The sequence below is a fragment of the Falco peregrinus genome, chromosome 11 (assembly GCF_023634155.1).
Source record: "Falco peregrinus isolate bFalPer1 chromosome 11, bFalPer1.pri, whole genome shotgun sequence".
NCBI classification, from domain to species: domain Eukaryota; kingdom Metazoa; phylum Chordata; class Aves; order Falconiformes; family Falconidae; genus Falco; species Falco peregrinus.
This window is the reverse complement of record NC_073731.1, coordinates 31,235,999-31,251,774: the sequence shown is the minus strand read 5'-3', so window position 1 is coordinate 31,251,774 and position 15,776 is coordinate 31,235,999. Positions and strand designations below refer to the sequence as shown.

Here is a 15,776-nt window from a genome sequence, read left to right as displayed (position 1 = left end):
GAACAGTCATAGATGAAAAATTAATGTAGCTAGCCATCATATATATACCATCAGGGTTTTGCAAAAGCACATCAGGTACAGTATCTCCTTGCCAGGAGCCACCTTTTTCACCTGTTCTAAACTAAGGCCAGTGATTTTTTTACATCACTTAGTAGCTTTATAAAAGTTACAATATATATTCTTATGCCGATAACTGTTTAACCAATCCATATCAAGAATTGTTGTAAAGCATCTGTTTCCTGATTGCAGTGTGTGCAAGTGCTCTGCACACGTGGGAGCTCAATCCAGGCATGCACACTGCTACAACAAAATATACAGTTGCTCAGTCCCTGTAGAATCTATGGAGGAAACAAGAAGGTGTGTCAATTCTTACTTTAGCTAAGGTTGACCAGAATTTAAGGGAAGAAATGTTGATTTTTTTAAAATTGTAAATTTTCTTGTAATTAGTTTTGTTGTCATTATCTATAACCACTAATTAATCAGAATAACATTCAGCATTAGCGTTGAAATTACTGTAGACTGGTAAAGGAGAAAATTAAGTTCAGTTCTTTAAAAAAAAAAAAGATAGCTATTTTGTTCTCTCACAGTCACAGATAGCTATGATTAAATTTTAGTTTGATGTCAAATGAAACACTTGGTTACACCATGCTGAATTTCAGAGCACAGCTCTACTCAGTTCAGAGGAATTTCCCATTTAAATGAACAGAAAGTTTGTTCTGTACCATCCTAAAGGCTTCCAAAGGAAGGTTAAGCTCAGTTCACATCCACAAAATGAATTGCAGTAGTAGCCAAGAAAATTTTATGGTGACTAGCTAAATAATTATACAACAAAGTGATTTTGAATATTGCTACTCTGTTTTTGTGTACAGTGTGTCTTCTATAATTTTAGCTGCTAACTTTCAAGAACACTTGATACCAAATTGTCTTCAGCCACCTGTGTTAAAGTCACAGCATCACCGATAGCACATCAACGTTCCTCTTTTTTGTAGAAAACCAGCACGTGAATACAGAAATATGGCTAGCTTTGCATGCAGTCCTGTTAATTTTGGTGTTGTACTAGTCTGGGAAGGCACAAATATCCAGGTGCAGAGTCAGGGCCTGAGTGAATATCTCAGATGAGCAGAATGTGCAGTCATGTATCACCCTGTAAGCATTACAAAGCAGAAATATTATATTTACACAGTAGAGATTGTGAAAGTGTAGATAGCTTCCAGTTCAGTATGCGATAAAGAAACAGTAGAAAAGTTTTAGAAAGGATTGCCTAAAAACAATATCCTTCTCATGGACAAAAGATGTGACCTCTGCTCCTTTGAGTCTCCTGCTCGTGTTATCCGCTGGATCATCACCTCTGTAAAGCTGCCATCCAGTTGGAAAATTACTTCTGCCGTTCAACCACTGTGTAGCATTTTTACTCGCTGTCATTTCAGCTAATCCTATGGTATTAATGGCTCTAACGGACCAGTTTTGCTGAAAGGATGGTTGGACAGTGATTTGATTTCTTCTGCTAGTAATCGAGGCCTGATTTTTCAGCCTCTTTTATAGATAAAATTGAATATACAAAGCACAGTGCAACAAAGAATCAGATTTGGGCTAGTTTCTACTCTCATGTGCACCAAAACAAGCACAAATAATTCTGAAAAATCTTAATTCCTCATTTCACAACTGTTTCTTAAAGAAGTTGTTGAAATAAGTTATTTTATAAATTTTTCAAATTCATTTCAGTGCAGGTATTTTTCAAATAGAAATACCTGTGTCACCTTGCATCACTTTTATAGAACATAATCTGTTCTTGCCATTACTGTCTGCCAGCCAGAGTAGTTAATTCTGTATGAAAGGTTTTGATGGGAATATCCTGAAAATATATTTTCATGCATATAGCCAGCAGGGACAAACAGGAGAAAATACAAAGAAATAATAGTGCTAGGAAGAAAAGAGGAGTTACGGTCATGTAACGTGAACCATATACAGTCAGTTCTTAATTATAGTTAATCTATCCATTCTCTGTGATAGCAAATAAGACCTCTAGTGATTACAAGGAAAGAGGTCTGAAAGCACAAATCAAAGAGTAGTGTGCAAATCTCAGAAATTTTAAAAGGAAATGGAATGTTTCCAATCCAGAGAAATAGTCCCAGAGGCTAAATGGAAAAAGAGCAGCAGTTCTTAAAAAGGATATGGTAAAATACATAGATTTACACTGTGTTTCATTTTCTGCTTATACATGGAAATTAAAACTCTGAGGAGAGACCGTGTTTCTTTGACTTGCCTTCACTTAGATAAATTATTTGTTTCTTCTTTCATTATCTTTATTATTAATATTAATAAATTTAGTTATTAAAAAAACTTTGATTCCACCTTTCTTCCCTGGTTGTGGTTACTGCAGCTGTGACACAGATGCAAGAACACTTGTCCCAGTGACTGATGCAAATTTCTGTAAAACATTGACATATTGCAAGCAGGTCTGAAGTTTAGCACATCTGAGACTAGCCAGACCCATTTTGGAGAAAAAAATTAAATTTAAGAAGGTGACAAAATAAGGCCAAAGTGAAGTTTCTTGGGATTGTAATATAATTAAAAAGCAGTTATTTTTATATCTACATCATGATCTCTCCCCTGAGTCACTCCAAGTTTATTTAGAAATACAGTAAAATTTACTAAAAGGACAAGCAAATTTCAAAAAATGTCAGTTCTAGGAAGCAGTTACAAAAAAGGAGATATAAGAATCAAAGATGTGCTTATTTGTTGACTGCTGTAGCTCCAAAGTTGGTTCAGATGTGTAATATCTAAAAATGTGTGACAGTAAAATAATCATGGATTAATAGCATTAAGCTAAAGCAATGTTGAATAATTTCATGTTTGATACCCTTGTGATGATAAACAATAGAAAAGTGATAAAGCTGTATATGAATCAAACGGCACAGAAGAATTGTTGCCTCAGAAAGAGTATTGATTTAATTATGTCTTGATTTTGATTCTGTTTGTCATCTGCAGACAACTGCAGAGCGTATTGGAAAATATTACAGGGTGTAGAAGTAAATTGGGGGTGTGGGTATTTTCCCACTGGAAATAATAGTAATGATTTACCTGAATGATTCTTTTTCACCCATTGTATTTGAATTCTTCATGGGAAACATTTCTAAGTGAGCTCTTTGTGCAAATGGTGCAGAGATTGCTTCTGAGAAAACAATTTGTTTGAACATTTTTGTGTTTAACAGGGTGTCAAAGTCTTTGCTGCTTTTTATGCTTGGTTTCTGTTCGGATTTGACTGGAGAAAATTTATAGATTCCTACAAGTTATGGCCAGAATGTACAGCTATGGAAATATTAACCTGCCCTCCTAAATGGCAAAATGCAGAATTTCTTCCAGTGATTCCTACAGTGCAGCCCACAAGCAACGATGGATATACAGTTTCTGTTAGAAAAGGCTCTGTCTTAAGACTTTAGGGAAGAATTTCCCATATTCCCAATGCTTATTTTTATTGGAAAATTTCATCTTATTTTCAGTTTGAACTTTTCTGACTCTCAATCCCAGCATTTGTCTGGTTGAAAGGATTTCCAGGTATCAAGAATCATTCTCCCGACATTGATAGTTACAAACTGGGTTCAAGACACCTCTTAATCTTTTCTTTGATATATTCAATAGATTGAGCATCTTAGGGCTTTCAGTGTAAGACATGATTGCTGAGTTTTCTCAGGTTTTTAATGCCATGAATGATTGTGGGAAAAGGTGGGGGTTTTTTTCTGAAACCTCTTTCATTTTTCACTTCCTTTTAAGTATATGAGCACTGGAGCTAAACACAGTAATGGTTTTAGTTGCACCACAAAAAGTAATGCCATTTTCTATTTCTGTTCATCATTTCTTTGCCTGTGCATTCAAGACGTGCATTGCCCCTCTTAGCTGCTGCTTCACACCAGGAGATCATCTACAGTAGCTTAACTAAAATGATCTTGTCATTATTCCATTCTCAATGCACTTGGGATATATAGCACTTTATAGAAAAGGTGGCCTCACCTAGAGTAAACTCGTGGTTGTTAGTGGAATTTACAGAGGTGTACTGCATTTGGGCTGATGACTGTCTCGTACAAAACTCACAGAAAGGTCTAATTGTGCCCTAATGATTCTCATTTGGCAGAAAGCCTGGTTGTCTTTTTTGGTCAAGACGGGTCATCTGTGCCCCTGGCAGTATCACACTGTCCTCCTGAGGCTCGTACAGGGCATTCCAGAAAAGAAGGGATCTTCACAGAGTAGTAGACAGAAAATGGAGCTAGAACAGAACCAAATTCCTGTTATTCTGAAATCTCTTCCTTCCACCAAAAAATTGGATAGAGTCCTTGTTATATTATATATCTACCTGCTGACGGGAAAGCCCTCAGCATGGGCCCACCCAAAGCTCTGTGGAGTCTGGGAGAGGCTGTATATTGCCTTCAGACCTGAGAAACATGTGGAAATGTAGGAACTCCTGGGCCCTGTACCCTGGATTCTGGTGGATTTTCAGATTTTGCAGATGAATCCCAAATTTTGTTCTACGAAGCCCAGCTGTAGGAAATGCTGCTTCCCTATTTACTCAATATTCAAGCAGAAGGCTGCAACAGAATCAGAGTTCTGTACTAAGTATCTTTAGAATACATTTCTGATTATTCAAAATTACAGTAAATAATTACAATCAATATTTACAGTGGGTTTCAAAAGTACATTTCAAAAAAATTCAAATAATCCTAATGAAATTTGTCAGATACACAGCACTTGATAAGACCAATGCTAATAGTTGCAGATTTTTAATGAATTGCTTTAGTTCATCATTATTGAGACTATGACTGTTCATGCTTCATAACATACTTTATAACATACTTGATTTTTTCATATCTTTTCCAAATATTTTCTTTTGAACCACATGTTAAAAAAAAAACAGCTTCTCTAACAAACAATTTGAGAACCCAATGGGACAGGCTAAATAACACTAACCAAGAGATGCTGGGTACGTTCCCATAGAAAAAGCTGTCTCTTAAATGACATTTTCTAGTATAGGATTTTAAATTAGATAAATTTATAGAGACATATACCTATGCATTACTCTTTGGGAAAACAAACTTAAAATATAGTATCTTAAATTTCTACCCATCATTTTTAGTGGCAGACACCTGCATAAAGATAAGCTTTATTTCAGGCTACTTCCCTACTATTTGTACTACTGAATATCTTACGAAATTCCAGGAACTATGTCTGTGGTATATTATACCCTTCATTGTTGCCAAATATGATTTTGAACTATAATTTTGATGAGGGGAAAAACCATATAAAAATGCCAACTCTAATATGCTATTTCTTATTATGTTATATCTAGAATGTTATTTCTATAACTTCAAAATACTAATGTACTGTTTCATCTGTTTATCATTAAAATACTGTTCTTATATAATTGTCAAAACAAATATTGTGCTGTGTGGCTAAGGTGTAAATAATCTAGCAGACAAAAAGTGTGTAATAGCAGAAATAACCACAAAACATATAAACAGTCACTTAGTTTTAAAACAAATCAAGGTTTCCATGAAGCATCACCGGATATTAAAATGATTCTTGAATTAATAAAAACATCATGTAAAAAAATGATTCCCATTTTTATATCACTGAATCATGGTAATATGCTAAAATAATTAGAATTGGTTGGGCTTTTGCTGCAAAAAATATGGAGCAGATTCTGCTCTCAGCTCAGTAAGGGCAGTCTGAGACAATTCTTCTGAAGATATTAAGCCAGATTCACAGCCTGTGTAAGTTGTGTAGTTCTGCTGATTTCAACCATGACATGCCGTCAACCGAGTATTGGCCTCGGTACTGAGAGCAGAATTTGGCCAAAGGAATTGGGTTGTAAACACAAAAACCAGCAGTGCAATCATTGTGGAGGCAGGGAGATGGGGGGGGGGGGGGGGAGGGCGGGAAGGTCTAGGAAATAAACATTTGCAGTGGATGAAGACCTGTCTAGTTCTTCAAGGGAGTAGCTTGGTACAATGTGAAAACAGAACTTTTCACATCTACTAGAAGTCAGAGCGCTGAAGAGAAAATTATCTGTCTGGGCAGTCATCCAGTTGCCAGTGGAGGCTGTAAGGCCCTTCTCCTCTGCTCTTGTGTTGACAGTCCCTTTTAGCTCCTGGTCTTGTACCTGGGCTGTGCATCGGTGAAGATCATTGGTATGATCAGCTGGTCTAGAAAAGGCAGAGCCATTCTTTGCCAACGCCTACAGCAGTGAGGAGATGGCACTTCGTGTCTTGAAAGATTCTGGTTCCACTGATGCCAGCAGACCTACTCAGTAGCCTATTGGCTATGTCCTTCAGGGTGGATGGATCAAAATGTGGCTAAATTCAGACTGTAGGTGGCTAAATCATCAGCAATGACAGAAATGTGTAATAAGGGTTTACTGTCCTCCAGGTATATAAATTTTACACCAGTGCAATTGTAATGATGTAAATAGTTACCCCTGATATGAATGAGGAAAATTTTGTTCCCTCCAAATTGCAAAATTAAGGCGTTGATAGTATACAAGGTTTTCAAAGAGTTCCCTCCTATTTTTTGGCTTTGGGGTTTTTTTGTTGTTTTTTTTGTTGTTGTTTTTTTTCAGTGGCTGGAGTAAGCAAAATTAATAAAAAGCAAAGTTAGAATTTGGGTCTTCTGGCATCTCGGTCTGTGATTAGAAGAACAGACTATGCCAAGAAAATGGCAATCAGGAAAGTCAAGCAAAGTATTAGTGATACAGAAATATATCAACCATCACAAAAAACCACCTTAAATAAATAATAATGCTGAATGCTAATCTAACATTAAAACCTTGTAATGTACCATGAACAAGCTGAACTAATTTTTTTCTTCAATTGTAAAACTGTTTAAGGTGGTTTAACTTACCATGACAAAAACATGTGGAGGAATAAATTTTCGTGGCTGTTTACTAGAGCATAGGGGTTTGGCTATATACACTGTTTTATTCACGGAACCGGAATGCAGCACTTTCAATTTTATCTAATTCAAAATATTTTGACAGTTTAACTTACTATCACTTAAAAGTTTAATCAATCAGACATTTAGGGGAAGCTGCTCAGCTAGCATAAATCTTTATGCTTGACAGTCATTACAAAAGACATACCAATCACTGCTACGAACAGGGGCCATGATACAGAACAAAGTACGTTAAACCCTGTAATAAGATGAGTTTAACCATCTGACACTGCCTGTGATGTTTTCAGAACTCTTCCTTTGACTCCATCATGAACAACAGAACTGGCCTTTCAGCAAGTTCATACGTTGGGTTTAAGTACTCATGTCAAGCTAAGTGGAGCCACCAGACAGAATGTCATTGCAGTATTGGTATGGCACCATACCAGCACCCTGGGAACCAGGGCTAGATGAAGGAGCCTGAAGTTATACTACGGTTGAAATAACTGATATATTTTTCATTAAGTTTGGGGGATTTTGTACTTGAAAAAAAGAAATTACTATATGCAGTTAAAGGAAGAAGACTCTTCCAGAAGAGTTTAGCTGTAAGTAGCTATTTCTAATAGCCCAAATATCACTGTAATTTACACTGCGTATAGAATATATCTTCATCTTGTGAGAACGTAATATCTTTACTGTGTGAAATCTAGTGTTTTTCATTTTCTCAGTGAACTTTTTTTCGATTTGTTGATCTTCATGTATTTACTCACAACAGGCATACTGCTTTTCATATTTTTTTTCTTTTCAGCCTCTTTCCTAAATGCATGAACCAGTATGTACCCTTTGCACTATCATAACAAACTAAAATTTAAGGCAGTGAGATTTTAGAAGTCTAAATTTGGAGTGTGTGCATGGAAAAGGTGATTTATAATATCTTAAGCCAAATAACTTTCTCTGCTCTGACCTATGAGTATTAGAACTAAAACCTGAGACTTAAACCCTTAATATTCATTGTTTATTATAGCTATTATTTTAAAAGTGGTAAATTTTTCAAATTATGTATTGGAATACTGTCTAGTTATGATGAGATTTTTCAGGGGTTTGTGCCATTAATTTGTAAATGCTTTTCATTATGAAAAGTGACACATTCTGGCAGGAAATGCATAGAAGGTATCATTGAGCCCAGTTCTGTGTAACTCATTATATTGACTCCTTGTTTACAATATATCCAAATTACTTTAGATCGCATTTCTTAACAGTCACATGAAAAGGTATTTTCGTTTAGGAAGACTCCATGAGGTATCACCTGTAATGACAGAACTGGGCTTCAATTTGCAATTGCTTCTGAGTGCTTGCTCCCCAGGAAGAGCTGGTGGAGAAGGCACCAACTGCAGGAAGAGATCTCCTAAGCAGCCAGGCTGCCGCCTTATCACCCATCCCCGTTTCTTTGTTGGTTTCACACAGTCCATCTCCTTGACTTCCGTGTTGTTTTTCCTTTGTTATTTTACCTTTCCCATTTTCTCTCTCCCCTGAGACATCATCTTTGTACTCACTCCTATCCTCTCCTCAGTCAAAATCATAATGGGCAACAGAGGCATATTCCCTCAAAAGCACCAACCCAGCAGAGGAGCTGAGGACTATAGGGACTAGCATGAGTACTAGGACGCTGAGCCTGTTTAAATTCTGTGCACTTCATTAGCTGAGGCTCAGTTCCTAGTCCTCTTTTGCTCTGTAGGCTTTGGGCGAACCTTCCTTCCTGTGCCCCATATTGATGTTGGGGTGGGGATGAAAGGCCAAATCATTGCTTGTTGACAGCAGCTTTTACTTAGGCAAAATGCCCTTTGATCTGATCTGGGGGCAGAGCCCATGCCTGAGATGCTGTGGCCTTTGCTAGCTGGACTAGGCAGAGAACTGATTCATTTTTTTAAGATGTGCAAGTTTCTGATGCTGACAAATGCTGTGGGACACGATCCTACAATTCTGTTATTCCACCCAGTTTAAGTGACAGGTTTTCCACACTGGATTTTGAGATCTGAGCCAATGACCAGAGTGAGTGTCTCAGTAATGAGTGCAGGATCAGCCACGCTGCCTGTAGTAACACCTTCAAACCATATTCTAAAACTTAAGTTATCTTGTTCGATCTGTTTAAAATCATCTACTTCATACAGGTCGTTAAGGAAAATTCAGAATGGGAAAGTAGAAGCAAATGAACTTAGAATCCTTATCAGAAATGACTGATGGCTTTAAAATACATAGTTATAAAAGTCTTCCAAGAAGATCCTCTGATTAATGACTAATAGTAATTAAACTTACAAAGAGCTGCAGTAAATCCTGTAGAATTTTTGCACTGTGGAAACAGTCTTGTTTTATTTCATATCACATAAATTTGGTTAAATAGAGGAAACACTGCTTCCCTGGTGCTTTTGTTTTTCCCTCTGGATTGTAGCAATGGAGCACTTGCATGTTGTGTTTGATGCCTTGCATGATGAAGACATGCAATGGCAAGTTCCAGTCTGCATGCTGCTTAATGAATGTTTTCCTTTTCTCTCCTTCCCTGTTATGTGCTTACAGAAGACAACTATGTGGAAGGTGGGTGCTTTCTACCTTATTTTCCTAAGCTCCTGTTTTTTCCTTCTGTTTAGTGGGTTTTTTCCCCTTCTGCTTAATGTTATAAAAGTACACATATCATTCAGTACGGTAAGTTGCATTTTTTTACCCATAAAGGTATACAAGTTTATTAAATAAATGTGATTTCTTTTTCCATACAGAACACAAGCAAAACTCCATTTTAATCTTGGTCTTATTGGTGTAATTACAGAATATCCCCACTGAAACAATGGGATTTGTACTGCTGTGACTGACTGACATCACATTTCAAAATCATTCAGGAGATTTGCAGAAGTATTGATTCCTTCTCATGTTCTGTATGAAAAACACAACAAACTATTTGTTTCATTAGTATGGAGCATAAATCCTCATAAGAATGTAATGCATGTTAAATACCTATGTTCTAATTGCTTAGGAAAATGGAAAGCGCTTTTCTCTTTAATACTACAAATCTTGCTTGCTTTAATATCCTGCACAGCACAAAATTTTAGGAAAAAAGTCCTTCTAACTTTTCAACATAATGCACCCTGCCTTTTTGACACGGTGAAAGAAGCAGCATGTGATTTCAATAATAATGTTGGTATGTAATTAAGTCCCTTTAAAGAAAGTATGGCACAGGGCAGTGGAAACTAAAGCACAGTGCCAGCTAGCCTGAATATTGGTAAGTAAGTCTATTAGCTGGTAAAACATTTTGTGTGCATGTATCATAGTTTTAAAGGTACAGAATATGCTTCACAGATCAGTTATTGCTGGGAATCAATACTGTCTTTTTGCTTATAAGCCAAAAGGTGAAGGTGCTTTTTGACGGACAAGTGCTTTTAAAAGTTTCACTGAGCTGAATCTTTGCATACTAAATAAACAATTGTCTATTTGGAAAAAAAATTGTTTATCTATCTAAACTGAGAAATACCTTTTCCCTTTTTTTTCCCAATACTTTAAAACTATTTTTAAATCAAGGACTTTGTAAGCTAACTTATATGCAAAGTGAATGCCCTGGCACAGCTCTGACCCAGGGTCCCATCCTGAGCCACTGCGGAACATGACTCCACTCGGGATTCAAGGCACTGTGGACCACTGCCTGCCTAGTCAGTGGCAATTTATTGAAAAAGCCTGGAAGTATTGGTACCGCATTTCTCTGTGCTACTGTATTCAAGGGCAAAGAGAGGTGCTCAGATTTAACACATGCACGATGCTGTGCAATTTCCTTAAAATATGTTACCAGTAGGAGAAAGAAATTTTAAACAATTCTGATCTGTCACACACATACATACCAATACCATTTCCTTTGCATTGTGAAACAAGAATGTATTCAACAACACTTGGGATAGGAATTCTAACTGGAAAACATAAAAGCCTAGAAATAAGTACCTAATTTTATGTTTGATCTGTGTATAAAACTCTTACTGGTGTCAACATGAGTCTCAAATGTGAATTAGGATCAGTATAACTAGATAAGGAGGTGCAATTTCATTTCACCTATTCATTTATGCACAGCAGTACAAGATAAAGCCTGGATAACAGTTAATCCAGGCTTTACCTGAATCTGATTCTTAAAACAGCAACCTTAAATTTATTCCAACACATATCTAGATACTTATGCATACATTAAAGCTACAAAAGATGTATATGTAAAGAATGGAAGGATAGAATGGTGAGTCCAAAGCACAATTTGGAAACCGAGCTATAATTTTTCATCTTTGATTTCTGTGATATCTGAGCATCTCTGTTAAGTTAGGCTACATAAGAAAACAAGGATTTAGTACTTACAGAGTTAATTTTGTACATGTTGCTGGTATGAAAAGACTGTAATTTATCCGTTTTACTAAAATTGTGCTAGGGATGAACATGTTCACCACAGGTTTACCATGTTTAAATTTTGTTTTGGCCTGTGCTCTGCATGGAACTCATGCACCAAATTAAGAAAATACCTTATCTTCATATCTGCTTCCACTGTCCCATCCTGTGCCCCGTAACTCTCTCCTCTCAGAGCCAAGTTCAGTATAAAGATGTCATGGATCACACATGAGGGATTCCTACTAAATATTTAATTCCTAATTCATAAAGAAAAGGGTTTTATCATTCTGCTTATGAAGTAATGGTGCATAAATGAATATTTTCACTGTGTGGTACACCTATACACGGCTGGTTAACGCTGGAACTTCCCCTGACTATCCATTGTGGTATCCTCTATTATTAGCAGACTGTCATTTTGAAAATCTAGCAGCGATTGCTCTCAGGGTAGATTTATCTGTATCATTTTAAACAGTCTGTGGACAGGTACAGTAATAGTAATTCTTCACTCTTCCATAGCCTTCATCCATAGATTGGAAAAATATAAAATAAGTTAAGTATCATTATGTGCTTTCAGCAAGTAAGTGTAAGTAACCTTACTGCTTCACAAATAAAGTAAAATACAGAGTCAAACAAAATACAGTGTCTTGATGACTAGTGCTAAATATTTTAATTGATACTTGTTTGGTTTGAGCAGTGTGTTTTTCACATTTACTTGACTTTTTTAGTTGAACAGTACTGTGAGTGACTCTTAAAAATCAAGTGGTTTCTATGATGTTTTCAAGAGGCGCTTCTGCCATTTACATTTTTTTTCAAATTATATATGAATCATGTATTTACAACTCACCAAGCTCACATATCATTTTAGCAAGAATAGTAGCTCTCAAGCAGCGGTGATCTCTTGAGGCCAGGCTTTTTGTTTAGGCCCTTAGAGCTGTAAAGACCATATTTAAATGCAAGTTACTAAGAGATTACCTTCTTTGTGTTCCTGTAGGAGATGTGGCAGCAATTTGCTGCAGACCTTCTAAGAGCTGAAAGAGCTCACTTAAAGAAGCTGCAGAAAAGTAACTATTCTATTAAAAGAAAAAAAGATGTTGTAACATTCGACTCATTTCACCTTCCCTCTATCAAATACATTAAGGCCATGTCAAAAGTCTAACATTTTACTATCATTGCCAAGACAAAAATTTAAAAGTCAAAAGACAAGTTAAATAATCTTCATAAATGAAGAGAGTACTGCTTCCAGAAGGCTGTGTGTGCAGCCAGGGGTCCGAGCAAGGACATCCCGTGTTGAAGGACCGAAGCTTGACTGTAGTCTTTGTACTTTGTGCATTTACCCAGTGTGCTTCTCTTGCAGCAGCACTTACCAAGAACACATGTGTAAACATGCCTACTCTCTTCCACAAGCTGCAAACTGCAGCACAGCTGTGTGATTTTTCCCGTGCAATGCTTATGCAGCATCCCTTTGGGGTCCGGCTCAGCTTTCACTTACGTTGCTGTGAACCCCAGGTAATCCCACCAGCTGCCAGACACTGGGTTTGGAAACAGAATCCATGGCACAAGAGACGGGGCACATCAGGCCCATAGGTCTAACTACCCTTCTAGAAAGGGTGGCATTAAAAAAAACTAATTCAGCAAAACCATTGTTAGTCCATTTTGAACATCACTTGAGGTTTGGAACTGATAAGATATGAATACTTTTAAGACTGATTGCAGTTGGGAGTATCCTCTCTGAACTCCCCCTCCCTCCCCCCCTCCCCAAGTACTATGAGTCATTTGTGCACCTAATTTTCTTTGTGAATTAGAAATCACAGGAACTCTCCAGGAAGTCTGCTTTCCAATAAAGAGCAGGATATTTTATTGCACACCTTCTTTGTGTGAATTAATTTTAATTAATTGTCAATAAGGAAATAATGTATCACTTTTTGTAGCTGTTGGAGAAGAGAAGCACATTTAACACATGAGCAACCCATAACTTCTAAAATGGATCCTAAACCAGCTAAGTTCCACAAGAATAAGCCTGTTTTTTAAACCAGACATAAAGCATGAAAATCTTTCATATTTCTAGAAAAAATTATCTCCCTACATCACATTATTCTCAGTGAGAATATAAGTATAATTTTTTTTTTTTCATTAATAAAAAAAACAACCTTATGTTAAAGTGTAATCACTCTGAGTGACTATCATTTTGGACATCTGTTTGGAAATGTCACTGGAGCTATACTGGTATGACTGGATTTCATCTCACAATACAAATATATAGCAAAATCTATTTCTCACAGATTTATGAAGTAGCTTCAGAAGCTGATACTTAAATTTTCTTTATTGCTATGTATTTTATATTGAATATGTAATAATTTTCCTTCTCTGGAACAAGTCATTCTACTGTCACGTTTCACACAAATAAGGAGACATCCCTTGCATCATCATTTCAATGTGATGAAGAAATCTTATTTAATTACCTGAAATGCTCATTTTTATGAGGGGAAAAAGATCAGACCCAGCCCATTTTTCAGGTTTACACTTCTCCAGGTTTTTAACGTCATTTCATACATAGAGGACAGGAAGTCCTCCCAGCAAAGTGTTCAAAGCAATATAATCAAAATATGATAAAGACAGATTAAAGGAATTAGTTGGATTTGAAAGCATTTTATTTTCTGTCATCCCAACTACTGCACAGAAGAAATACACAATAAAACAGCACGCAGTGTCTGAATTGCAGTTCTGTTCCTCGTAGCCCAAAGCATTCCAACCAGTGGTTGAAAAATGCTCTTTGATTTCCCTCTGTGATACAGACATCTCATAGGAAACAGATGCCTGTCACAAAACATTTTTGTCACTGTGACAACACCACCTTCCCGTGCTCCCTTGTTCATTGCTGACTGTGCTCTTGTTTCCCTTCAAGGTCTGGCGCACCTGATGATGGGCGACCAAGGTATGGGCTCTGTTCCTTTTCCACTCTGCTTTCATTGTTTCTTCTTGTTCTGTAGCTGCTTTGAATCCATCACTGCAAATGATGGGCAAATGCTTGAAAGCTGTCTTTGGCTGCAAATAAACACATGGTTTTAGTCACATCTTATTTCATCGTTATTTTTTTTTTTTGTTTGCTCCGTAAGCTTTTGTCCTTCCTGCCTCCTCAACTCCCCCTCTTGCAATACAATAACTGAAAAGAGGTGAGAGAAGTAAGAAGGTGATTAAGAAAATTTCATGTATTTATCAGAAAATACAATACCTGTGATTCGATAAAAGATAAACGAAGCACAAGAGCACTCTTCAGATAGCTTCTGAGAGAAGATACTCAGCTTTCACATTGTACACATTGAAGAGTCCATTTACATTAATGCATGGCTGGTTGGAAATGTGCAGAAAACTCCTGCTCCTGGCTTCTGGAATGCTGAGAGTACGATCTTGCAACCTAAAAAAATCAGTGATTTTTTTTTCCTCCTAACCCACTGTCCATGTTACTTTTGTGTCACTCTTTCTGATCTAAGCATGGGTTATTTCTGTTTCTCTGCATGTACAGATTGGAAAAAAATAAACTAAGTCCCTAATATGACACTGATTGCATCTCCATTTGTCTCCAGATACTTTGTTTCTTTATGTTCAGATACTATTGCATTTACATATACTCATGAGTCTTACTGTTGTTTCTCTCCTCTTCTTTATTCTCTTTTTGTCTGGAAATGCTTTCTTCATGGAACCATTTCACCAAATCCATAGGTAAAAGTAAAGGTATTACATGATTTTCTTTATTTTTTTAATGCCATCAGTATACTTTAATGTATGTATAAGTAATGCAAATAAATGTAAATCTTTTTGCACTGATAACATGAGGTAGGTATATTTTAAAAGTAAATATTTCATGGATATCAAGGTAAGGAGAAGTATCCTAAAGTACAGGCTGACCTTTTGTGAAGTTTGTCTCCTAGTTTTGTGAGACGTAAATCTTTGGCAGTGAAAAAGGAGGCTACACTTATAGAAAGCATTCAGGATGAAATAACAGCCACATTTTGAGGTATGCATTTTTCTGTTCTCAAAGGATTGTAGGCTAAACCACCAGGCACAGAAAAAAGCATGATCTTGTTCAACAGAGACTCTCTGGAGATAATCTGTCTAGGGCCAGTCCACAGCTTGATGTAAGTTTTAAGTCTGAATAGCACTGACTTCATCAAGTCTCTTCTATCAGCTGATCACGTTTGCCCTCAGCTTTTCCTTGTATATTAATCATTTGATTATATTTGACACAAGAATTGGGCAACGGAACAAGGAAGAATGAACACCAAAGAGAAGTGTGGGGGTTATTTCGGAATTGTTTACTCTTTTCTGTTTGTTTATATGAAGAATACCAGCCATGTTTACTTTCTCCTGGAGGGAAGGTGCAGTAGGGTCAAGATTTTCCCTTATAAATAAGCACCTGGTTTTGCTACGGGGATACTTGTTCACAGACATCACACAAATATATT

The 15,776-nt window shown here is 36.7% G+C and overlaps 1 protein-coding gene across 20 annotated transcripts in view; it reads left to right on the top strand.

Moving 5' to 3' along the window:
• NRXN1 (neurexin 1) overlaps positions 1-15,776 on the top strand; it is a 730,400-nt gene that overhangs the window by 71,901 nt on the left and 642,723 nt on the right. For 13 of the 20 annotated variants that reach the window (XM_055816040.1, XM_055816054.1, XM_055816051.1 and 10 more), the window contains exons 3-4: positions 9,487-9,504; positions 14,219-14,248. The exons of 5 other annotated variants lie outside the window; for them this stretch is intronic. In XM_055816040.1, coding sequence (XP_055672015.1) covers positions 9,487-9,504; positions 14,219-14,248 — 48 coding nt within the window. The remainder of the gene's footprint in view (positions 1-9,486; positions 9,505-14,218; positions 14,249-15,776) is intronic. 2 more of the 20 variants (XM_055816055.1, XM_055816043.1) reach the window with 1 other exon arrangement.